The 25,366-nt window shown below is 34.1% G+C and overlaps 1 protein-coding gene across 1 annotated transcript in view; it reads left to right on the plus strand.

Annotated features, from left to right (window-relative positions):
- The window catches only part of ST8SIA4 (ST8 alpha-N-acetyl-neuraminide alpha-2,8-sialyltransferase 4), a 95,137-nt gene that overhangs the window by 16,083 nt on the left and 53,688 nt on the right, over nt 1-25,366 (plus strand). The window contains 1 exon segment of the mRNA XM_025992843.2: nt 1,032-1,289. Coding sequence (XP_025848628.2) covers nt 1,032-1,289 — 258 coding nt within the window.

Below are 25,366 nucleotides of genomic sequence, written 5' to 3' on the forward strand. Positions count from 1 at the left end.
TTAATTAGAGCTAAAGAATATCTAGTTATGCAAAGTCAAGCCATGGCATTTTCATGTTATTTAATAAACTAATTTTTCTTATTTTTTTCCTTCAAGTTTTTATTTAAATTCTAGTTAGTTAACATATAGTGTAATATTGGTTTCAGGAGTAGAATTTAGGATTCATTACTTATATATAACACCCAGTGCTCATCCCAACAAGTGCTCTCCTTAATACCCATCACCCACTTAGCTCATTCCCCCCCCTGCACACCTCCCCTCCAGGAACTCTCAAATTGTTCTCTTCAGTTGAGTCTCTTTTGGGTTTGCTTCCCTCTTTTTCCCCCTTCCCCTACATTCATTTGTTTAGTTTATTAAATTCCACATATGAGTGAAATCGTATGGTATTTGTTCTTCACTGACTTTGCTTAGCATAATATACTCTAGTTCCATCCACATTGTTGCAAAAGACAAGGTTCCATTCTTTTTGATGACTGAGTAATATTCCATTACATATATGTGTGTGTGTGTGTGTGTGTACATGTGTGTGTATCACATTTTTTTTATCCATTCATCAGTTGATGGACTTTTGGGTTCTTCCCATGCTTTGACTACTGCTGATAGTGCTACTATAAACTTTGGGGTGTATGTACCCCTTCGAATCAGTATTTTTGTATCCTTTGGGTAAATATCTAGTAGTATAATTGCTGGGTTGTAGAGTAGTTCTATTTTTAACTTTTTAAGGAATCCTAATACTCTTTTCCACAGTGGCTGCATCAGGATAACCTAAATTGTCTGTATCTTCTTTCACTCTATAAATAGATGTGCATCCTATACTTATTTACCAAATCATTGAGAAGTTATATGCAAGTGATTTTTTTTAAGAACAAATTCAATGTCAATAGAATCTACTTAGTTGGTTGGTTTGATTACCACCTGACAATTTAAAATTAGTAATGTACCAATTTATATTTTGTCATATATCCCTTTGTATGTGATATCTCCAGTTCTTAGATATATTCATTAATGGAAAACTTTGTATTTCAAAACAGGAAGAACATTCTTCGTTTCCTAGATGCGGAAAGAGATGTCTCAGTGGTCAAGAGCAGTTTTAAGCCTGGTGATGTCATACACTATGTGCTAGACAGGCGCCGGACACTAAATATTTCTCAGGATCTTCACAGCCTCCTACCTGAAGTTTCACCAATGAAAAATCGCAGATTTAAGACCTGTGCAGTTGTTGGAAATTCTGGCATTCTACTCGATAGTGAATGTGGAAAGGAGATTGACAGTCACAATTTTGTAATAAGGTGAGCTTTCTTCTGTTCCTAAAGATTATAATTTCTTCAAAGATGTTTTACTGAGGTGTATAAAGCTGTTAGAAATATGTTAAGTCTAATATTAATGTTAGGGATTATTGAAAGCTCAAAAATATTTATGATATGTTTTTCTGTGTAGTATCCAAATTTATGTTTATCCTGGGATATAAAATTAAAAATATTTTATCATTGAAAGATAAGATAATCTTAAAAACCTGAACTCTTATTGAATTGATTGGACTTGGGGGTGGGGAACAACTCTTTCAACATGTAGTTATACAAATAAAATTGTGTCCAGAGGAGGTAAAAATATTTAATAAGGGAATGACAATGAAAGTGGAGGTAATGAGTTCCAATCATTGAAGTCGGTGTGAAGTATGATTGTGAAGATCAACCAAGGCTTCTAGAATTCCTGAAGAGACTAAAAATCAGAGGTCAAGAAAAATAAAGAAGAAAAGATTTCACAGCGGAAGTGGAAATTGTTGCAATGTAAAGAAGGCAAGTTTCACCTTTGATTAATACAGGATCTACATGTGACTGACTTCTCGTTCTTACGTCGCTCTATAAGGGATGCAATAAGCCTTTTTATTTTTTTTCAAATGACAATTTTATTAGATTTAATATATGGGAAAATGACTTTTATTAATAGTTTTTATTTATATCATTAATTTAATATCAACTCATTCACTAATATAATTAATAGTTAATGTTTATATTAGTGAATGGATTAATTCATTTAATCCACTTAATTGATTATATTTATAATCCTTTTATATACAATAAATTATATTAATTTGTTCATGAAGATTATGAACATTTCTATGTAATGATGTAATAGATATAAGTAATTTTACCCTTTTAATGATAATTATTTAGCAGATTCTAAAAATATAACAAGTTTATAAAACAACTTTTTAAAAAGTATATAAACAAGTTCACATTTGATATCTTGTACCAAATTGCCTTCGTTACTCTTCATATGTGGTATTTGTGTATGTTAGTATCATTTAGTTTTTGAGTTTTCTCACATAATTAAACATACCTGTTTTTCATTGATGGTCAGCAGATGTTTGCTGATTCACGTGTTTGATTGACTTTAGATTAACTAGAAGAAACAGCAATAGAAATAGGATTGTGATGACATCATAGATACTAGTTTTTAATTTCCAATTCATGCATCTGAACATATTTTTGGACTTGTTTTAGTCTTCAGAAAAATTTGCTGAATGAGTGAAGTATGAATGTATGTGTAAAGATAGATTGGAAAGTATACCAGTTTGCCATGTTGATAACCTGAAGTCTTGAGGTTATGCTGGAATTCAGCCTGTGAAAGTGAAGATCTGGAAAGAACTTTTTTGAAATATAGTCTTAAAAATAAATATAATCAAATATATAAATGGTAATCATACATAGGCAACAATTTTTTTCATAAAATAATTATAGCCATGAAAAATTATAGTAGAACACTATCAGGTGAATACATTTCATAATAATGAATATAGCCACTAACATTTTACTTTATTATCTTACCTTTTCTCAGTTGGGTGCAAGGTCCGAGATTTATTGTACATCAGCTGAGCCTTTAAAAACCAGAACTCTTAAATTGATTGGACTTGGGGGTGGGGAACAACTCTTTCAACATGTAGTTATACAAACAAAATTGTGTCCAGAGGAGGTAAAAATATTTAATAAGGGATTGACAATGAAAGTGGAGGTAATGAGCTCCAATCATTGAAATCCATGTGAAGTATGGTTGTGAAGATCAACCAAGGCTTCTAGAATTCCTGAAGAGACTCAAAATCAGAGGTCAGGAAAAATGAAGAAGGAAAGATTTCACAGCGGAAGTGGAAATTGTTGCAATGTAAAGAAGGCAAGTTTCACGTTTGATTAATACAGGATCTCCATGTGACTGTGACTCCTCGTTCTTATGTCCCTCTAAGCTTCAGCCCTGGGATCTAGATAACAGGTTCAGCTCCACTCCTGACTCTGAAATTAAGACTGTAGTCTTTAACATTTCTGTCAGTTCACATAATTATCACTCCTTTCTTTTAGTGAGAACAATTAACATCTAGTATTTTAGCAACTTTGAAGTCTATATTAAGTATTGCTCACCATAATCTAATGTTGTACATTATATCTCCAGAACTTTATTATCTACCTGTTGCAAGTAGCTCTCTGGTGTTTGAGCATTTGCAAATGGCAGGGTGTTTTGAGGAATAGAACTTCAAGAGGTTATTTATACTTTTCTAAGCTATGATTGTTTTAAAAACTTATTTAACAAGAACAAAATAATGACCAGCTCTTTAAGTTTGTAACTGTATTATGGAGTTACCAACGAGTACAAAAACTGAGGCTAATTATCTTAATGAAGGCATAAAAATCATCATCATAATTATTTTTGCTTTCTTTTCCTCCTATTTTTTACTAGCTTCCAAAAATAGAAGTTGGAATATTATAAACTAAATTATATACTAGAGAAATGTTTCTGATCTTAGGTTAGGATAAAGTTTCTAATTTTATGAAGAAAATTTTAGCATGAGTCCAGGATTGGGTTTCTGATTTTACTAAGAACCTTTAGCAAGAGTCCACTTATGATCAGAAGCAAATCATCTCTCCAGGAAAATAATGTTGGTTGTATTATGGCGATGTGGGGAGTTCGTTCCTTTGAGTCTCATGGATACAGTCCTTTTCAATGACATGTCATTATACCAAACTTCAGTCCTTCCTAAAACTCTTGTCTTTCTCATAGAGTTTTGCCTTATCATCTGTGTGCCAAATACCTTTCCCTTCCTCAAGAATGTTTGGCCTTTCATTATTGTACACGGATCTCTTAACACTAGAACGCAGTAAAGGCCTTTTTCTTTAAAATTTATGCAGAACGTCTTTCCTTGAAATAGTTTCCCATCCATATCAAACTGTTTGAAGTTGTTACAAATTTTAGTGACAGTCCTTAGAATCTTTCGGATTTCTCACCTTCCTAGAGATGTACTGCATGTGTATCTACATATCTAAAGATAGTTTGGGTTATTTGTTTGCTTGTATGGCCTGTGTTCCCAGCTTGTTTGTTTGTTTCCCACTTCTCCTGTTAGTAAGTTTGTTAAGAGAGAAATAAATTATGCCTCGTCTGTTTGCAGAAGGTACTGATTAGTTCATGACCCCTCAAGGGTCAGGTTCCTCCAGATATTATATTCAACTTGACCTCTAACTTAATAAACCAAGCATTATTTTTAGATAAAATCTTCATTTGACATTAATTACATTTTAAGCTTCATCTTTAGTTTTTTCAAAAGGACTTTATAGAAATAAAATACTATCATTTTTGTTTAATGACGTACATTATTATCGTACTGTTTAATGACAGTACATTATTATATGCCAAGAAATATCTCTTGTTCCAAGCAGTTGTCCTATTGGATAAAGAGGGCATGGAGTGTATATGTGGCATTATTGTCCTGTGAAGTATAATTTTGGAGAATGCTAATACTCTACAGAAATATTTAAAAATTAGCCTATGAAAAGTGCCCATCTCTTTGTTTGCACATATAATGGTAGCTATTCATAAATACACACACACACACACACACACACACACACATTGTCATGCATTTCCTCTCCTAAAAGAGATACTCTTTTAGTGACAATTTGTATCATCAATTAATCAATTAAATTAAATGCTAGTTTCAGTGGGAATTACACAAAATAAAATCCCCGGTCGATATGATGTTTAAAGTAAAAAAAAAGAAAAATAAGTTAAAGCCTAGTTTAATTCTCTAATGACTGACTAAATAGTGAATTGATGTGTACAATCTTTGTGTGTGCTTGTGTGTGTATTCTTAAATAACAAGGAAATGTACTTAAATAACAGATTCCGCATATAAGTGGTATCATATGGTATTTGCGTTTCTCTGTCTGACTTATTTCATTTAGCATAATACCCTCAAGCTCAATCCACACTGTCACAAATGGCAGGAATATTGTATTAATATTATTCATTAGACCTACTTCTTCAGATATAGGCATTTGAATTCTCTGAATCTGCTCCTTGAAACCAGAGGAAACTATGACTTCCTTTTATGTGCTTCTGTATCCATAGAGTTGGCACAGCCAGGATCTATATACAAAAGAATGTTCTATGGGATGCATAATTTTATTTCCAATATTCTCTTTTCCTGCCTGAAATAAGCTTTTCTCTTCAAATAAAATCCATATCTGTGGCATTTTTAAGTAAAGAGAAATACAGTTTTAGGCCTAATTAATCAAAAGACATCCCAAATACTCAGTTGGCCACTGTTATACTTCTAACATCATTTTTAATGATGTATGTAGACCAAAATGGAAAAATATATGTGATTTTAAAATTGTGAAACATTCTTCTCTACCAGTATTTATAGAAGCAGGAAATTCAGAGGCCTCCACAAATAACTCTCTAAAATTCTTCTCCCATCCAGGTGCTGCATTAACTACAATTCTACCCATTGAAACACATTTGTTTGGTAATATTCTTATTGTCATTTAAAATGAAAATTCGTTAAAAGGGAAACTTTAAATTATTTTCTCAAAAGTACTAGTAACTTACTACATTAGTTTATTCATACAACAAACCTTTATGAGTGCCAACCATGGGCCAGTCATAGTGCAGCATAATTACAGAATGATTATCTTTACATTCCTTCTTGCAGGAGGCCTGTCTGTGTGGGGTCGGGAATAATCACTGAAACGAGAAGTCTCTAAAGACACATGGTAAATTTAAAATACTCGTCCGCGGCCAACTTTAATACTTCAAATTATGCAGAATGATACAAAATATATCAGAGAGTATAAGGTATGCTTCCTGTACTGAAAGAGACTGTTCAAACTCAGAATTGTACATGAAATCTTTGAAATATTCCAGAAGTTCTCTAGATAAGTAACTAATTTTTAGATATCATAAAAAATACATTATAAGAAGATATCATAGAGCATTACAAGGTATTAGTATAGAGCCATGAACTGACAGCCTGACATACTCTAACCAGAAAATACCAAACAGCTACATACCTTATAGAATTAGCTAAGCCATCAATAGACTCAGTTCCTTGACAAAGTGAGGAACACAAGTTACTCTAAAGAGTATGGTGACTTCTACGCAGTTATATTGTAGGAAAGTTGGACCCGCTTTTAGACTTTGCTTACAATCTGTGGGATAGTCTGAATAGAACTTTCTAAGCCAAACTTAATTTTAATAGCTCTTTTTAATATCACAAGAGGGAGAATAATGATATCACTAGAATCTTCATCATTAAGTTAAAAAATGATAAGCATTAGATAAATCATCCTATTGATATTAATTCCTATATTTCATATTTGGGAAGCCTGACATATGCTAACTAAATATTGGAGAGAGAGAACCAATGCTATGTAGGAAAAGCATCACCCAGTTGAGCGTTCAAGTATCCAAGCAGAGTGCATTGTAGATGATATTGGATGAAGTGGTATGCCTTTCTGTGCTTTAGTTTTCTGATTTTTAGACAGATCATTCTATAGACTATTTCCTTTACCTAAACCATTAAAATTTACCTTACTCAACAGAGCCCACAGAGTGATGGAATTGCCTCTACAAAATCTCTGACCTGTTTGTTTAGTCATGTCCTCCTCACATACATATCTAAAAGTATGCTGTAAAATTTCAATAATTTAGAGTTTAGAAGACAGTATGTATCATTTATATATCATCATCATAGACAAAGGAAAATAGGTTTAGAAAGCTACTTTTAGGCAATCTGTTTAAAAGTATCTTTTAAATCTTTTTTTCAAACTTTGTGTAGTTGTAAAATTCTTATAACAGTGTATATCTTACATTATAGTATACAACTATTTAGCAGTGAAAATTGTTTTGGATTTTGGAAAACAATGTTTAAAGTGCTTTTAAATTTTCTTGAAGTTATTTTTCAAGTTTTTTAGGTAATTTACTCCCATATAAATTTACAACACAGTATGTTCTAACATTTGTGCTGTCTATGCTGAAAAATTTTATGAGCTTAGCAAGAGTGGTTTTCTAATGCCAGAAAAATTCAGGTATTTCTTAATATTGATACTGAGAGTTGGTGGAGAACCAACCCTCATTCCATCCTCCCTAGTCTCCTCATCACGCCTTGGTGTCCAGAAGTGATTATGCATTCTTTCCTTGTTCTGGGTTATCTGGGGATTGAGGAAAATGTTAGGCAACCCATCCCTGCTGGTTTTTCATAAAAGAGACACTATGTCCAGTCTGATGAAAATAAATATGGTCCTGCTCTGCACTACCTTTGACATTAGGTGTAAACCTCTGAGGGAGGAGTTAAGTTTCCACAGTTATTTTTTTGACCATCACATACTGCTCCTCACTGTGCTTAAACAAAGATCATCACGGGTATGACTTATGTGATTCCAGACTAGTTGGAACCTCAAATTTAATTTTGTTCTTTTATTCTTTTCTTTGTATCTTGTTTTATACTGTCCCCATCTTCCCTCCAGCCTATATCAGTTTTTTCTATTTGCTTGGTTTCTCCTTTCTTAATCATCATTTTTAGTTCCTGCCATGCTTGACCAACTCCCTCCTAATTTCCTCTTGGTTCATTTTTTTTTTTATAAAACTAGCATTGAGGGATCAATTAAAATTATCTGTCTATCTACATACCTATATTTATATATGTATTTGTGTAAGTACATCCTTGCTACTCAAATTGTAGTTCTGAACTGCCAATACTGCATCACTTGGAAGCTTGTTAGAAATGCAGAATCTCGGGGCACCGGGTGGCTCAGTTGGTTAAGTATCTGCCTTGGCTCAGGTCCTACGATGGAGCCCTACATTAGTGTGTGTGTGGGGGGTTCCTGCTCAGCGGGGAGCCTGCTTTTCCCTCTCCCTGCCCCCCCACTTGTGCTCTCTCTCACTGTCTCTCTCAAATAAATAAAATCTTGAAAGAAAGAAAGAAAGAAAGAAAGAAAGAAAGAAAGACAGAAAGAATCCCAGAACTGGTACCAGATCTGCTGAGTCAGAATGTGCATTTGATCACAGTGCTCAGGTGATTTTTATGTGCATTAAGGTTGGAGATATTTTGGACATCTCAGTATACGTGGACACTAAGCTCTAGGCAAGCTGAAACTCCCAATATATTTAATTTATTTAGTCTGTATCTTCATGATCTAGCACCAGATTTACATGTTAAGATATATATTGTTTATTTATGGAATAAAATAATTAATGTAGGGTTTAAGAAAAATATGGTTTGTGTTCATGTATTATTGTCTTAGAGTTTATACAACACTGAATTGCAAAGTTAAAATGTAAGAGGAATCATATGTAAGTAAAGGTTGTTTAAACCCTTACAATTAAAAAGAAAATACAGAAATATTAAAGAGTAGGATAGTGAAATGCCCTAAATACTGGGAGTCAAAAAGCTGGATTCCTGAGAAGCTTAATATTGGACAAATATCTAAACATCATTATTTCCACTGTCCAGTGATGATAATAATATAGACCTATTATTTTAAAATGTTCTTCTAAGTATCAGATGGGAAATAAAGTAATGAAATGCATAAACTGTAAAGCTTAATGATGAATGATACTGAAGCACATTTTATTTAATTTAAACGTTGTAGGTGAGAATTAAGTTTGTCACTGCATTTCCGAATTGCCATTGACTTGAAGTATAAATTCTCATTGTCTGATATAAACAAGATATACTTTCTCCAAAGTTATCAAATATGTATACAGTTGACACCAAATAAGGAATATATGGAATGCAAAGACAGGAACACTTCTCAGATAGGAGTATGTGTAAAACCTGAGTATATAATATTAGAAGTAATTATAGTGAAGATATGTATTTCTTCAGGAAACTGAAGCAATGAGATAAAAATGTTTTACTTTATAATGATCTAGCTTCTTAAAATAAGGGATAGTATGTTTCAAAAAAGAAAAAGATGGAGGAATTGACTTTCCTTGACTGATAGAAAACATTTTTATAACTCAATTCTTGATTCTCCCCTAGTTGATAATTTATGGCAGACTTTAAATCATCCTCTTGACCTTCAATGAATGCTAACTCTTATAGCAAAATAGACTCTGGGAAAGAAAAAAAAAATATTTCTGCTTCTCTGAGCGTTGATGAAAATAGCCTTAATTCTTTCCATTCCACTCTCACAGAGAATATGTTTGTCATTAACACAATTGTGTTAACGACAGTTAAGTTTCTGGTAGTGAGCCAGGTCCAAAGCATTAGAAAGATATTTAAAAATTAATTTTTATTAAAATAGCCACTTTATATTTTAGGGACAGTTCCATTGTGTATGCAATATTTGCTCCACTTAATCTCTACTATATTTTTACTTGATATTTTATTCAGATTTTGGATTTAGGAATTTTATAGCTAATATAAAACTTATTATCTTTGTGATGTCTATGGATTTTAATCATAAAATTTATGTTCTAGGCAGAAATAAAAATCCCAATTTTATCATAATTATTTATGATTTTTTAAAAATTTAGCTTAAAACCAAATATGGACTTCATCATGGATTGTGATCTGAAGTGAAGCTATAACCTTTTTCTCAACCATATAATTCCTTGGATAAAAAGATTTTATCTAAAAGAGATGATTTTTTTAATGGAAATGACAGTGATTAACAATTTCAAATTTTAGAACGTTATCTTAAAATGCTTTTCCCATTTTCTAAAAATGCATTATTTTAAACAGATATAATTTCGCATCAATCAATCTAGCAAAGGTTTTTAAAACTCTTAATATTAAGTGCAAAGTTGTGTTGACATTGGCACTCCTGTGAAATGCTTTCAAAAATGTAGATTGATACTATTCCAAAAATCTGGTAGATAATGTTTACCAAACCTTACAAATAGCATATTCCTTTACTCACTATTTTGGTTCTAGAAATCTAGTCAAACATGAACAATTGCTTGTGTATCAAGGCATTTTATAATGCATGACAAAAAAAAAAAAAAACCAACATAAGGAAATCATGGCACATCTGCATGGTTTGTCATTCAACCAGAGGAAATGAGGAATCTAAAGCAAAGAAACCAGTAAGCATAAAGACAAATACTTTCCACATAGAGTTTAGGACCACTCTACTATTAGGTTCATAACAAAAAACAATGTAGAAGGATAAATGTCAAGGTATATTGTAATTACATGATGAAGGATCATTACACCCTGCTAAGGACTTACGTAGTATCCTGTAGTCCAAGTAAGTCCCTTAGAGTTTGTTGGTTTCTTTGTTCTCGTTGAGGTTTTATTGTTCTTGCAACCAGAAGGGGAATATACTTAGAGATAGAGAAGCATAAGCACATTAAGAGATAAAAAGACTGTGATAATAAATTATTTTAAAAAGAGGAAGAACACTCAATGAGGGAGATACTAGAGGAGACAAAATGTGATGAAATCTGATTCATTGAACAGAGTCAGATGATAAACCATGCTTAGATGATATGGTTCATAGCAACATAAAATGTTGTGGAGATTTTCATTTCCTGAGGTCACTTGAGCATTAGCAAATGGATAGTTGATCAGTTCTTCTGCAGATTTTCAAAATATGGCTTTAATTTGGGGTTTAAAGTATTTGTTCCTTTTCAAAAAACTCCTCTGTAAATAGGCCCAAAATGTCTATTCTAAAATTAAATACAAACTTTTCAATACCTATCGCTTCAAGGGATAAATAGCATAGCTTTGATATTTCTTATCATTTATTCATTAACACCTTCATTCTTTTATTCATATGCTTATCAGGAATTGGAGATACAGAAATGAAGAGCAAGTCTCTAAATTTGAGATGATCATGGTCTAGTGAAGGAGATAAAGTAATGAATAATAATGTGCAAATTGCTTTATTAGAGTTATACAGAGAAGCAAGCACTGGTAATGAGGCAGAGGGAAGACATAAGCTGAATGGTCAAGGATGATTTCCTGAGAGAAGCAGCACTTGAACTGACTGAGAAGGTAAATATAGAAAGGAGGGAAAAGAGAATGAGACCAAGTCCAAACTAGATCCACAATGCACAAAGGACTTGAGCATGGAAGAAAGGCTTTTCTCAGCCTGCAGGTGGTTTCAGCATGCTGGAACAGAAAATTGTATGGGTCAACGGGAGCAGGTGAGGCTGGAGGAGGAAGCTGAGGGACAGGTAACACAGGGTCCGTGTTAAGGAGATTGGATTTTATTTTGCAGGACTCTAAAGCCACTCAGTAAAGGAAGGAGATGACCAAATTTAAATTTCAGGAAGATTTCTAGGTGATGGATAAATTAGAGAGAGATAACAGTGGTACGACTGAAAGCCTTCTAAAGGTGGAGATAGTGAGGGGCAAAGCGAGATAGTGACACTGGGGATAGAGTGGAAGGCAAACAAGAAAAATAATGATTTGCATTGTATAATAGATGGAAAAGGCAAGTGATGATAAATACGAATGTGCTACATTTTAAAATGTGACTGTTTTTGATGACAGAAAAGGAATCTTGAATAAACCAAACTGGTTCCCCTTGGTTCATCTGAGTTAATTAGACAAACTGTAATGTTTTTTTCATAGAACAAAGAGTATGCGTGACTTTCCTGAGTACACAGTAAGTTAGGGAAGGAAGCAACTGTAGACCTTTTTCCTTTCCTTTTCAAAGTTTAATATTTTATTTATTTTTAAAGGTTTTATTTATTTATTCATGAGAGACACAGAGAAAGGCAAGAGACACAGGCAGAGGGAGAGGCAGGCTCCCTGCAGGGAGCCCCATGTGGGACTCCATCCTGGAGCTCCAGGATCACACCCTGAGCTGAACGCAGATGCTCAACCTCTGAGCCACCCAGGCGCCCCTAATGTTTTATTTTTAAATAATGATTGAACACACTTAATTTTTCAATTAGAAATAACAGTTTTTGCTGAACTAGATTGAGAAGTTTCTAATTCTATGTTTCTCTGAAACGTAAGAGTAATAAAAGATTGTCTTTATGAGAGTACATTGCAAATTTTGATGACCTAGCATGTAAAACAATAAGAATGCCATTATAATGTCTTCTATTTCCATAAGGCGCCAGCCTTCAAAGCAGGCTAAAAACAACAACAACAACCATGACAACAACCAACAACAAATAAAACCACATACACACAATAGTAACTATCTGAGATGACCAGTATATTAATTATGGGAATTATTTCACTATATATATATATATATATATATATATATATATATATACCAAATCATCACCTACACAATATTATATGTGAACTATATCCTAATAAAATGGGAAAAATAGTTAAAAATCAAGTAATACAAAATAAAATAAACACTGACTATAGTGTTGAACAGTTTCTCCAGTTGTGATCTATGGACCGTCTTGTGGGAAATTCCTTTCTTTTATTATCTACTTATTGAGGCACCCAAGTGGCTTAGTCATTTAAGCATCCCACTCGATTTCGGCTCAGGGCATGATCTCAGGGTCCTGGGACCCAGCCCTGCACTGCTCAGGAGGAGTCTGTTTGATAGTCTCTCTCCCTTCTGCCCCTCTCCCCAATCTTTCCTACTCTCTCTCTCTCTCTCAAATAAATAACATTTTTTTAAAAAGAAATCTACTTATTGTGTGCCAAAAGTATGCCAAAGTATTTTAGAGCCAGATAAGTGAGAGACTGAAGACCTTTTCTCTCAAGGGAATTAATACCTTAATCAAGTAAGATAAATCTTTAAATCAGGTAGGTCTGATTTCAAGTTCCAGCTTTTCTATTTAATGTATATATTCAATCTTAAGGGGTTTATTTACTTCTCTAAGGCATGGTTTCTTCACATTTAATATGAAGAAAATAATCCATATCTTCTATTTTTTGTGGGAATAGAAATAAAATGAGATATGTGAAATTGACTACTATGAGCCCAAGTACAAATTATTTATTCAATAAATGTAAATCTTTTTTCCTTCCGGTGGTTTAGGATTAATGTATTTGTAGTATATTCATGGTGTGAAAATTATATTGGTGACCTAGATACACAGAAAATGTAAATATTTGCAGTTAAATGGTCATTGTTGCTAAGCAGTACATTTTCTCCCATGAAGTATAATTGAAATAATACTCATCTGAGAGTTCAGAAACCTGGATCCTCCTGCTGACATTGGCACTAAATATAGCTGTGTGACTTTGAACAAGTAGCGTAAATCACTTTGGGTTTCAGGTTCCAATATGCCAAATGAGGCAGTTGAACTAGATGGTCTCATAAATTTCTTCCTGGCTTTAAAACTCTATGACTCTATTTTCTTATGATTCAATAGACACCTTTGGAATAAGTCCTGTCAACTTGCACTGTTGTTTCAATTTTTTCCCTTCTGGTTGCCATGTTTTGTGAATAAATTTTCTTCTCATCAGTCAAATGGTAGAAATAACATTTTCCACTTAATATTACACCCTGTAATCTGGCTTTTGTTTCCTTTGGTCCAGGAGAGTTGCCTTTTCTCCTGATGTATGCAAGCAAATGTTAAACCTCAAAATCAGGAGAAGAGTATCACTCCTGACCAAAGGAAAAACAAGACTAATTTTTAATGATTCATATGGATTTTTGTAAATGTGATGAGGCCAGGGCCTTGGGAAGTCATGGTACATAGAATATAAAGAAGAACCAGTAAATACAAGTGTTATCAAAAGGGAGAGAAGTTGTTTTACATCAACATCATTTAGTATAGTTTTGGGGAAAGGACCCTGACATTTTTCTAAGAGATGAGACCTTCCACTTCCCATATCTACTTTACTGGCATCCACCAAAATTCTTAGAACCGCAGAATGCAATCTTTTCGGTATATTGACTTATGCCATTACTGGAAATATATTTTTTTAATATTAGCAGTCATTATGGTACCGAATGTTGACAGTGATGATTTTTTAGAAGGAGACTTAAAAATATTTTACATTTGAATTAACTTAACTTCTGTTTTTGGTAGTATAGTGTGTGTGTGTGTGTGTATGCAACTCCCCAAGCAATAAACACAAATAATTTTTTAAATTGGGAACAAAAGCAATTTTACTTTAAGAAAATAAAAAAAAATATGTTAAACATCTGGAGTATAGATGGGAAAGGTGATATATTGGGAGTTTGAAGAGTTGGGTTCATGTTCCAGCTATAATGCTATCTGAATTATTTTGAGCATGAAACATCTATATATATGTATTTGTTTTTTAAAAATAACACATAAAACCTCAACTTGTAGAGTGTTGTAGTCTGTAGTTTTGAGTATTTTCTCACTAGTGACAAGCATAGTATGTGTGTGTGTGTGTGTGTGTGTGTGTGTGTGTTTGAAAGAGAGAGAATATATGTTTTGTTATAATCACAACCATTTGAAACTTCGGTATTGTGAAATAAATTTTGGACCATGTTTTGTATTATTTACTTCAGCTTCATTTTGGACCTTTTATTTATTTATTTATTTATTTATTTATTTATTTATTTATTTATATTTGTTTATTTACTTGAAGTATACTTGACACATAATGTTACATTAAAATTTCAGGTGTGCAACATAGTAATTCAACAAGTTTATATGTTAGGCTATGCTCACCATAAGTGTAGCTACCTTCTGCTGAATTTGTAGTGTTTTAGATTCAAAGTTGGGTTCAAATCCCACCTTGAAGATGTATAAACTGAAGTTTCTCCCCCCTCATTTGTAAAACCTGATTACAGATAACTCAATTTATATGAATGTTCTTTACAATTTGAATAACTTAGATATGTATAGGATGTGACAAAAGGTAGTAACTGATACAGCTCTTATTATATTTAAGACTGAACAATATGGTCTTGAGTCAAGAGCATGGTGATCTTATAAAGAGTTGAGTGATTTTTTTTACCATAACTCATAGCTTGTTCAGGAAAAGAAATTCAAAGTTAGAGTCCCATAATTATTTTTTTTAGTACTGGCATTATCTTTGGCATAAATGTATGGCTCTTAAATATTGTTACTTAAAAAAATAAAGACAGCAATTTGAAGTTAAAGACTAAAAACAGTAGTTCCATTAATTTGTTGTTATATTATTTACACAAGTACTGCTTCATTCAACAATTATCAAGCAGCCCCTGGATGTCAAATCCAAAGGGATTACAGTAGATATTAGGGAAATAAAGACACCTTATACGGTCTATTCTGTTTGGAGTTTGTAGTCTGATGGAGGAGATAGACATAAAAAGGAATAAGAAAATAGTACAGTAACAGTCATCATAGAGCTAGGGACAAAGCATTCCTGCCAGTGAGACAGAAGGAATTAATTATAAAAATGAATGAAATGAAGTTTTAAGGGATGTCTGGGTGGCTCAGAGGTTGAGGGTCTGCCTTTGGATAAGGGGGTGATCTCCAGGTCAGGGAGGAATCCCATTTCAGGCTCCTTGCGTGCAGCCTGCTTCTCCCTCTGCCTGTGTCTCTGCCTCTCTGTGTGTGTCTCTCTTGAATAATATATGAAAGAAACTAAGTTTTAAGACAGTTTTATTTGAAATAGGAACAATAATTCCCTTTCCAAGAATGTTGTATGTCCATGGATATTCTTGTCCTCATTCTTTATGCACATCATCTTATCCAAGTATTGCGTGGATGTGTTTTTGTGCCTTTTAGTTTCAACAATCAAGATCATTGATAACAATCCTTACTTTTAAACTTGTATATGTGTGTGCCTTGCCCTTCATCTCCATTTTTTCAAATTCCCCCAGCACGATCTTCTATATGTGACTTAAGAAAACTATTAATATTTGGAATATTTGTTTTAGTGCCTTTTATGTTTACTGCATTTCTGATCTATTCTTGAGTCGCCTGGTGAGAATATTTCTAAGTCTTGGGCAATTTTGATGCACAATAGACTTTTAAGCTTGTCTCAATATTTTATGTGTTGCTCGATAAAAAGCAGAACACTGTTTGGTTGAGGGAGAACTGGGAGTTTCCTTTTTACAAACCACAAACTGAAACTTGTTATACGTTAATAAAATACAGGGGAAGGAATCCTAAGAGTTAGAAGAATTCTGAACACTGTAGTTTCTTGTTTTGATTTATCAACCCTCTGTACTAACCCTGCTTAGGGGTAAATTCTGACTTACAGGTGTTTTAAAAAATCAAAGTGAAAAAATGTGTATTGGAACCTCCCCAGTCTTCCTGACTTGTGAATGACAATGGCTCTGATTACAGGAAACACCAGTCACCTAAAATAGGTACATCAGTGGAACAGATCACATTTCTTGTTTTAGGTTAAATAATTCCAACTTAAAAGGATGATTTTTTTTTTCAGTATTGGTCTATTTTAGTTAGCACAGCTTCTGACAGTTCAGCATTTTAAAATGTTTTTTTTTTAAGATTTTATTTATTTATTCATGAGAGATGGAGAGACAGACAGAGAGACAGAGAGAGAGGGGCGGGGGGGCAGAGGGAGAAGCAGGCTCCATGCAGGGAGCCCCAGGAGGGACTCAATCCAGGGTCTCCAGGGTCAAACCCTGAGCCCAAGGCAGGCGCTAAACCACAGAGCCACCCAGGGATCCCCAGTTCAGCATTTTAACAGTTACAGTTAAAACACAGTTTTCAGCTTAACACATATTTATTAGTACTGCACCTTTTGTTTCCTTAGCTCAACTCTCAAAACACACGCTATACCAACTTTCTACCAAGACATCTTTAACATGTTTAACACAACTAACACTCAAAAATGAAAATTGAAGTAATTGTACAGGTATCAGAAGATTTGGTGCAGAGCTCACAAACTGACAGCCCGAGGGCCCTGTCTAATGGTAGCTTTGTCTCCTTTGGTGTGGGTCATCACAAGCCCACAAGAGCCTGTCCCACTTAAATGGGGAAATATTCCAGGAAAATTGCCCATTTTTCCAGAGTTGCATTAACCTCTGATCCAACAGTGTGTGTGTTCAGGAGCTGGTTTAGGACATCAGCATTGTTCCTAAAAGAGTGAGAGACCAAATACCTGCACACAGGTTCTCAGTTTGCATACACAAAATACACAGGGTAACTCCCCTTCTTACTGTGACTAGCTCTACTAATTTCATTAAAGATATCAACCCTATTCAAGCAACTCAATATGATAGCTTTTCACATGTGGTAGACTAAAGGTATTAGTAAATATTTTTAGAACAATGCAGTGGAAGCAATTAATTCTGCCAAATAAATCATGTGAAACACTGCAAAACCTTTGAGTTTTAAGAACAAATATGACTTCTGGGTCATAGGCTAGAGTGTCTTGGAGAGGGAGGTTATTTCAGGTAGAAACATCGTCATAAATAAAGGGACATGGATAGTGAAAGGGAATAAAGGGGAAAGGAGAAAAATGAGTGGGAAATATCAGAAAAGGAGACAGAACATGAAAGACTCCTAACTCTGGGAATCGAACTAGGCGGGGGGGGGGGGGGGGGGGGGGGGGAAGGGGAGGTGGGCAGGGGGTGGGAGTGACTGGGGGATGGGCACTGAGGGGGGCACTTGATGGGGTGAGCACTGGGTGTTATTCTATATGTTGGCAAATTGAACACCAATAAAAATAAATTTATAAAAAAAAACCTGAGTAAATAAATAAATAAATAAATGGGACATAGACAGAAAAGACATAGACGACATGGAGTGGTCTGAAGCCACTCAGATCTGAGATAGCCAGTCAGTGGGTTTGTAGAAAGAAAATTCTGAAAAGCAAGGGTAGACAGAAGTTATGAAAACACTGGACTGACATCATTAAAGACTTTTTGGTTAGGATAGTAATGTGATCAAATATGCGTTCTAACAATATAACATCCTTGAAACAATAATAAAGTCGGTCTTTGTGTTAAAGAACTAGTTAGAGCAATGTTTTTCAATTCCGTTTTAATAAAGGTGCAGCGTAAGAAAGACAACTTACATCAGGATATATTCCTACTACTGCTTCCATTGATATTGTTACATAAACCACACACACACACACACACACACACAACTTCAATGAATTTTCATAAAATTATATGCCAGAAACACTGTTGTTTTTCCATTATAATCCATTCTGTTCTTTCATATTCTTTAAAAATTGCTAATCAGTGACTCCAAATTTAATTCACTATCCATCCACCAATGGGTCTAGCTAATAGTTTGAAAAATAATCAATTAACAAATTATTCCAGCAGTAGTTCCAAGAAACATGGTCGTACCTAAGCCAGCTGAGAAAATACCAGTAGGAATAGAAAAGAGAGAATATATTCGGGAGAGATTTTCTAAGAGGAACTTTCCAAATTAGATATGGAGAATAAGAGAATTACAGAAATCAAGGCCTTTCAGCCAAGTCGAAATGTGACTTTCTACTAAAATAGAGTATAAGAAAGTTCCACTTCAAATAAATATGATCTGATGAATAGGAAGTTGCCTTGGCTTACTCTGTTATATCAGAAAATAAAATAATTCATTTTTATTCACTCATAATAGGACAATATTTCTGAATACTCAATTGGTACTAGAATGCCTAAATCCTTGGACATTATACCAACTGTCTTTCCAGGACCACGTGTCAAATAAATCAAATATACTAAGTTAGAAATTATTTTTCAACCTTCAGTTACACTTTGAAAGAAATGGAAAGAAAAAATATAATTTATAATGACAAATCAAAATATTTTTATTTTCTTAAACAAGAAAATTAAATGTCAAACCTATGTTGCTGTGACAAGTTTGACAGTGTAATCACTAAAAGTTTGAAAACTCAGGTGTGTTTCCCAAGCCACCGTGATGACCGCAATGTATATTTTTTAACACAGTGAATTGCAAAGAGAAAAAGTTTGTTATTATTCTGCCTTGGTTTTCTGGCATGGGTGATTAAAATATCACCCATAATATTTCATGAATCCTGTTTCCTTCTTTTTAATGGACAACATAATTTTTAAGGACATAAATTTCATGCTGAACCAGTTCTTTCCTCTATAAAACAGTAGTGACTGCTCAGCAACCACTGATCAGTGGAGTGGTCTAGTTCCCTGATTATGACCAGGGTATCTGAGAATATTCTCTAGGAATTCTTGCTTGGTTTCCCACCCCCTTGTCTTAAATATCCCAGTCATGATTTTCGTTTGTTTGTTTGTTTTTCCCCAAGACAATGAATGGGGAATTTCTCAACAACTGCCATCATTTTCTCTTTACATCCTCTTCAGAAAAATAAAAAAATTGATTTTTTTTTAATTACGAAGGAAACATTTACAGGGGATGCATAGTATTCATTCTATATGCAATTTCAAGAAACCACATTTAGGGTGCCTCGGCGGCTTACTCGGTTAAGTGTCTGCCTTCAGCTCGAGTCATGATCCTGGGGTCCTGGGGCCAAGTCTCAGAGGCTGCTTATGCCTCTCCCTCTGCCTGCCACTCCCCCTGTTTGTGTTCTCTTTCTCTCTCTCTGTCAAATAAATAAATAAATAAATAAATAAATAAATAAATAAATAAATAAATAAATCATTTAAAAAATTTACAATAGTTCAAATAAATATTAGTATTGCTACTCTATACATATTCTGTATTTACTTTTGTGAAAAGAAAACAATCACATGCAAATTCTTAATCGTGATAAAGTCTGACATTAATAAATCATACTTAAATTCCTTTAAAATCCATGGAAAATCCACAAGTTTGTAACAGTGCTCAAGGAGTTTATGAACTTTTATAAATATAGTTGTCAAGCCCCAGATGGAGAACAGCCATCAAAACTCTCTTCTTCTGTATTTAGTGCACACAACCATGCATTGACTGGGACTGTGAGAATATTCATTTTTTTTTAAAGATTTATTTATTTATGATAGACAGAGAGAGAGAGAGAGAGAGAGAGACGCAGAGACACAGGAGGAGGGAGAAGCAAGCTCCATGCCGGGAACCTGACGTGGGGCTCGATCCCGGGATTCCAGGATCAGCCCTGGGCTGAAGGCAGGAGCTAAACTGCTGAGCCACCCAGGGATCCCCCTAGAATCTTCTTTTTTTTTAACTGAGAAAAATATTTTTTAAATCATTGCCCTTTCAATGTCTTACTTTTCCCTTTACTTCTTCTATTGTTTCTTTTATCCCTCCTATTTTTTATCCTTTCTTGAAAAACGGGTGACAAATTGTAAGTATTCATACCACTTGAAGTTAAGTAGGCTCCACAAAGAATGATAAAATTATGTTTGAGATGGATTAAAAATATCAGAGTGAAAAGCTGTGACTGTCACCACCTTTCTTGATTTCCCAGACACTTGTCTACTCATATGCTAGCATTAATTGTGAGAGTCTAGGTAGAGGCCTTATTGAATCAAAATGTTGTCCAGAACTAAAGTCTTAGAAGAAGTCTGCACATTTAGGCCTTGTTTTTTAGTCCAGTGCTTTATATAAGAGGAGATATTTGTATTTTTAAATATTTTTTATTTTATTGTTTTTAAAAGATTTTATTTATTTATTCATAAGAAACTCAGAGAGGCAGAGACATAGGCAGAGGGATAAGCAGGCTCCTCAAGGCAGCACGATGTGGGACTTGATCCCGGGACCCCAGGATCATGCCCTGAGCCAAAGGCAGACACAACGACTGAGCCACCCACGTGCCCCATAGTTGTATTCCTTTTTAAAGAGTTTATTTATTTGAGAGACAGAGAGAGAAAGAACATGAGTGGAGGGTGGAGGGGCAGAGGGAGAAGCAGGGAGCCCTGCTCAGCAGGGAGCGGAACTAGAGACTCTATCCCAGGACCCTGAGATTATGACCTGAGCCAAAGGTAGCCTTTTAACCAACTGAGCCACCCAGGTGCACCGAGATATTTGTATTTTATATTTCATTTAGATTTGTTGAAGTTATTTCAGTATTCTATTACTTTGAGATCATTTCAGTATCCTCTCATTATTTTAAGAAAGATCCAGATTTGTCCTTTCAGCAGTATTGCTTGTTCATGTGTAGTTTTTCAGAATGAGAACACTTTTTATGAGAAATAAAGCTCCAGAAGAGAAAGAAAACAAGCACCTAAAGAGTTCAGTGTATTTATTTCAAAATTAAACTCAACGTGTAGACTTTACTTCTCATTCTCACCTGGGACAATTTCCTTAATTTAGAGAAAGCAATGTAGTCCACCAATTTTACTATAGGTTCTCAATTGGAACATTAGTCCTGTGCTTTTTTGTGCTTTTTTCTGTGATTTCCCTACCATCTGCCTCCTGCCTTCTTTCCTTCCTTCCTTCATTTCTTTCCTCCTCCCTCCTTTCCTTCCTTGGTCTCTGTACATTTACTTCAAATTGCCTAATCTTTCTTCCATACTCTGCTGGTAAGAAATCTCAGAATTAACCTTTTTTCTCCCCTTCATATTCTTTTCCACTTTTACTCACTTTGGTGGTTTTTCAGAGAAGCACAGCTATTTATATATCCTGGCTGCCAAGGAGTAACCTCTGCTCTCTGGGGCTGCCACTTTCTCCCATCCAAGCCCCCACCTTTGGTGAAGAGTGATTACAGGGGGGTAATGAAGGATGTAACTTCCTCACTTCCTTTACCCAACCAGACATGTGAATCACTGAAGTCACTGAGATGATGGACACAGCTGTATCACATTTAAATGCAACTGAACTTGTGACCAAGGTATCTACCTAAATTTGTCTAGTTCTTCCTTTTCCTTCACAGGAACTAATTGATGCATAATGTTTGAGAGCTTAAAACCTGCCTTTACTCCTTACCAGCTTTCTAAATGTATACAACTTACCATAACTCACTCGCTTCACCAATGGAGAAACATAATGATAGTGCCTGTCTCGTGGGATTGTCATGACAATTGCCTATGATATTACATGCAAAACAAATAGAACAATCTCTGGCACATAATGAGTACTCAATAAAACCTAGCTATTATTGTTCCTATTGTCATAATAAAAGATCTTCACTACCTTATATTCAAATTGTGTCAAAGTCCTAATTTTAGAATTTTATTCCAGTTTTTCCTGTATTCATGTGTCATGTTCTCTTTCTTAAGTACACTTGGCTATGTCTATGAACTTCTATATTTTTCATATTGCCTATGAAGTTAGACTTGTTTTGTCTAATATTCAAGATCAACTAATGAATCAACCATTAAATCCCAATTAGTTTTTGTTTTTTGGCGGGAGGATGGCTAAGATTCCAGACAAAATGGTTTGTTAAATATGCTGTAAATAAATCCTTTCTGCCCCCACACTGTTGCTCAATAAGTTTTTTCTACTCGACGTGCTCTTTAATTTGTCTGCACGCATCCCTTTCGTCTCTCACAAGAGTTTGCAAAAGGTAAGGGCATATAAAAAAATGATTACCATTTATTATTTATTTATTTATTTATTTATTTATTTATTTATTTATTATTATTTATTACAAACTCTAAATAAGCAATTCTGAGAGGAAATTCAGATATTGTGTTTCGTTTAATTTTCTCAATAGCATTTCAATCAGTGTTAATAGCCTCATTTATAGAAAAAGTTGGATCTCAGAGAATTTAAGTAACTTGCCTGAAGTCTACAGGTTAGGATGTGAACACCAATGCCCATGTAGCTACCATTTAAAAGATGGCAGAAGGCAGAAACTTAGCTGAATACCTTTTATTCTTAAACTTTAAACTAAAACTGGGTGTATATTGATGCATATGATTATAATATAATCATATTTATTTGATTTAGGCACAACATATCCATTCCTTAGTATACTTTCCCCATCCCTCTCCTCAAAACACTGTTATTGAATAATATCTGTGCAGTTGTAGCAACTTCGCCCAATGACTCCATTTTGGTTTTGGCAGAAGTGTGGGAATGACATAGCCTAATATAATTCTCAGTATTCATCTTTGTCTTTTAGAATGAGTTTGAATTTTTTTTTCTGTGATTTCCCTAGAAATAATATGGCACTGTTCTTCCCACCCTTGCCAGGAATGTAAACAAATCTGGGTTTGTGAAAACATTTCCTCTTCTGTTTTGTCACTTAGTTATTTTCATGACCTAAGTGTCATTTCTTTTTATTTCTGTTAAGTTGAGGATTTTATTAATTGTCATCTGATCTGCAGCAAAAACTGTGATATGTGTATGCATGTTTGGGTATTTCTGTGTCCATCTACCACACCGCAGTGCAGATCTTTAACTTAATAAATATTTCATCTGTATTTCCTACACTTTGTTTGCTACATAATGGATGCCACATATAAATTAACTGTTAATCCTATGCTGCATATTTCAAAAAGTCATATGAATTTGATATTTAATCCTTGTATCAGCATTTTGAACATCCTCTCATTCAAGAGATATGAGGTGTAAGTAGTATTTTTATGCCTTAGACACTTAAAACTGTTTGTTTAATAACTACTCAGGATTTGGCGAACATGATGGCAGAGTGGACTTGTATGGTATGCTTAAGTCCTGGGAATCTACACTCCCAGGAAGGGAAGTGTAGGGGTGAAGGAACTAAGGAAATATTGATATTTCCTCTGGTTCTGAAAGAAGTCCCATGTGTAAATAGTGTCAATTAAAAGTTCTGTCCTAAAGTCATTCTAAAACAGCTGTGCTTTTCTTTTATATGAACTATGGCCTTGGAAATGTTTCTTAATCACTTTGACCTTGGTTTCTCATCTTCAAAGTGGAGATAACGACTCCTTACCTCAAAGTATTGCAAAAATTATTGGTTTCAGGTCTATTTAGGGCCTACTACCCTCACTTGAGAAAGTCAGAAAGACTTATAGGGCAAATGTTTTAGCTTCCTCTAGCCATTTGGAGAGGTTAACCACAAAACCTGAAAAAAAAAAAAAAAAAAAAGAAAGAAAGAAAAAGAAAAAAACAGGTACCAGAGATTCTTTCTTCTCTTGGCTCTTCAAGCTCAAAAACAGGAAGGGAGCAAATAGGAACCATAAGCTTCCCTGGAGGAAGAAAAGAAAAGAAAAGAGGCTAGCTCCCATTTCTTGGTCCATTGACAAATGTGGTTCTCTTGGTAATGATGGTTTGAGTTGAGAGATTTCAGTGTTGATACAGATACGGTGTTGATACAAACAATGGGGTTGGCCAAAAGAGAAAAGGATGTTAATCGTGTGTTTGGAACTTGTTTGAACATTAAATGGTGAAAAGGAATAAAGTTTAGACTGTAATATACTCATTATTGTTTTCTTCTCATTTAATCTATGTTATATGTGTAAGAAAGTAATTGACAACCTCCTACATCACAGTGCACACCATCTTACCTTAGTATCTAGGATGACTAGTTCTATAGCTATCATGTCTATAACACACATCATGGGATGAATAAATGCATGGCTAAATGAATGAGCATGATCTTATTGATACTAGTAATAATGATGGTTAAGATTATTTTTTGGCCAGATTATATCATTGTAAAATGGCACAAATAGTAAAATAGCTGGAAAAATCTCTGAGCATGTATTATAGTATTTGCACAATGATTTCTCAAGACATATCTGCTGAGCTATTGAAAGGGGGACATCCTAGTTGCTTAGACTATTGAGCTAATACTTAAGGGAAATGCAGAGAATATTAGCACACCAAAGAGCAACATGTTCCTAGGGAATTTCTCTGATCCTCAGGTGTTAACACATGAAATAAACAGTTCTTTCTTTAAAAATTAAATGAATTAAAATTAATTTAAAACATTTTCTATAGCCTTAAAAGAAATGAAAGTACCTTTGATTCTATGTAAAGGGAATGTTGAGAGGTGAGCCCATCTGGTTTGAGATCACAGAAGAAACTTCAGAGGTCTAGAGAGTACATTTCTGAAGGTTTTTAATGATGGAAAATAAACGCAAATAAATCTAAAATTGGTAAGCTTAGAGTAACAAGGAGTTTGGACTCATTCTGAATATATTTTTTCATGTTTTTGATATGTCAAAAACAGTTGGACAGTACAAAAATTTAATTTGCCTAAGAAATAAAGGTTGAGTATATTAGATATTCTTATATACTCAGTAGTTTTGACTCACAAAAATCCATCATTTAAAAATTGGCCACTCATCAATTTTATGAGATTAAGAATAACATGTGAAATAATATGTTAATTCATAAATGCTTGCTACACATTCTGTATACTTTTGAGTATAATAATCCCTAAGAAGATTTTTAAAAAGAAAGATGAAGA

The sequence above is a fragment of the Vulpes vulpes genome, chromosome 14 (genome assembly GCF_048418805.1).
Source record: "Vulpes vulpes isolate BD-2025 chromosome 14, VulVul3, whole genome shotgun sequence".
NCBI classification, from domain to species: domain Eukaryota; kingdom Metazoa; phylum Chordata; class Mammalia; order Carnivora; family Canidae; genus Vulpes; species Vulpes vulpes.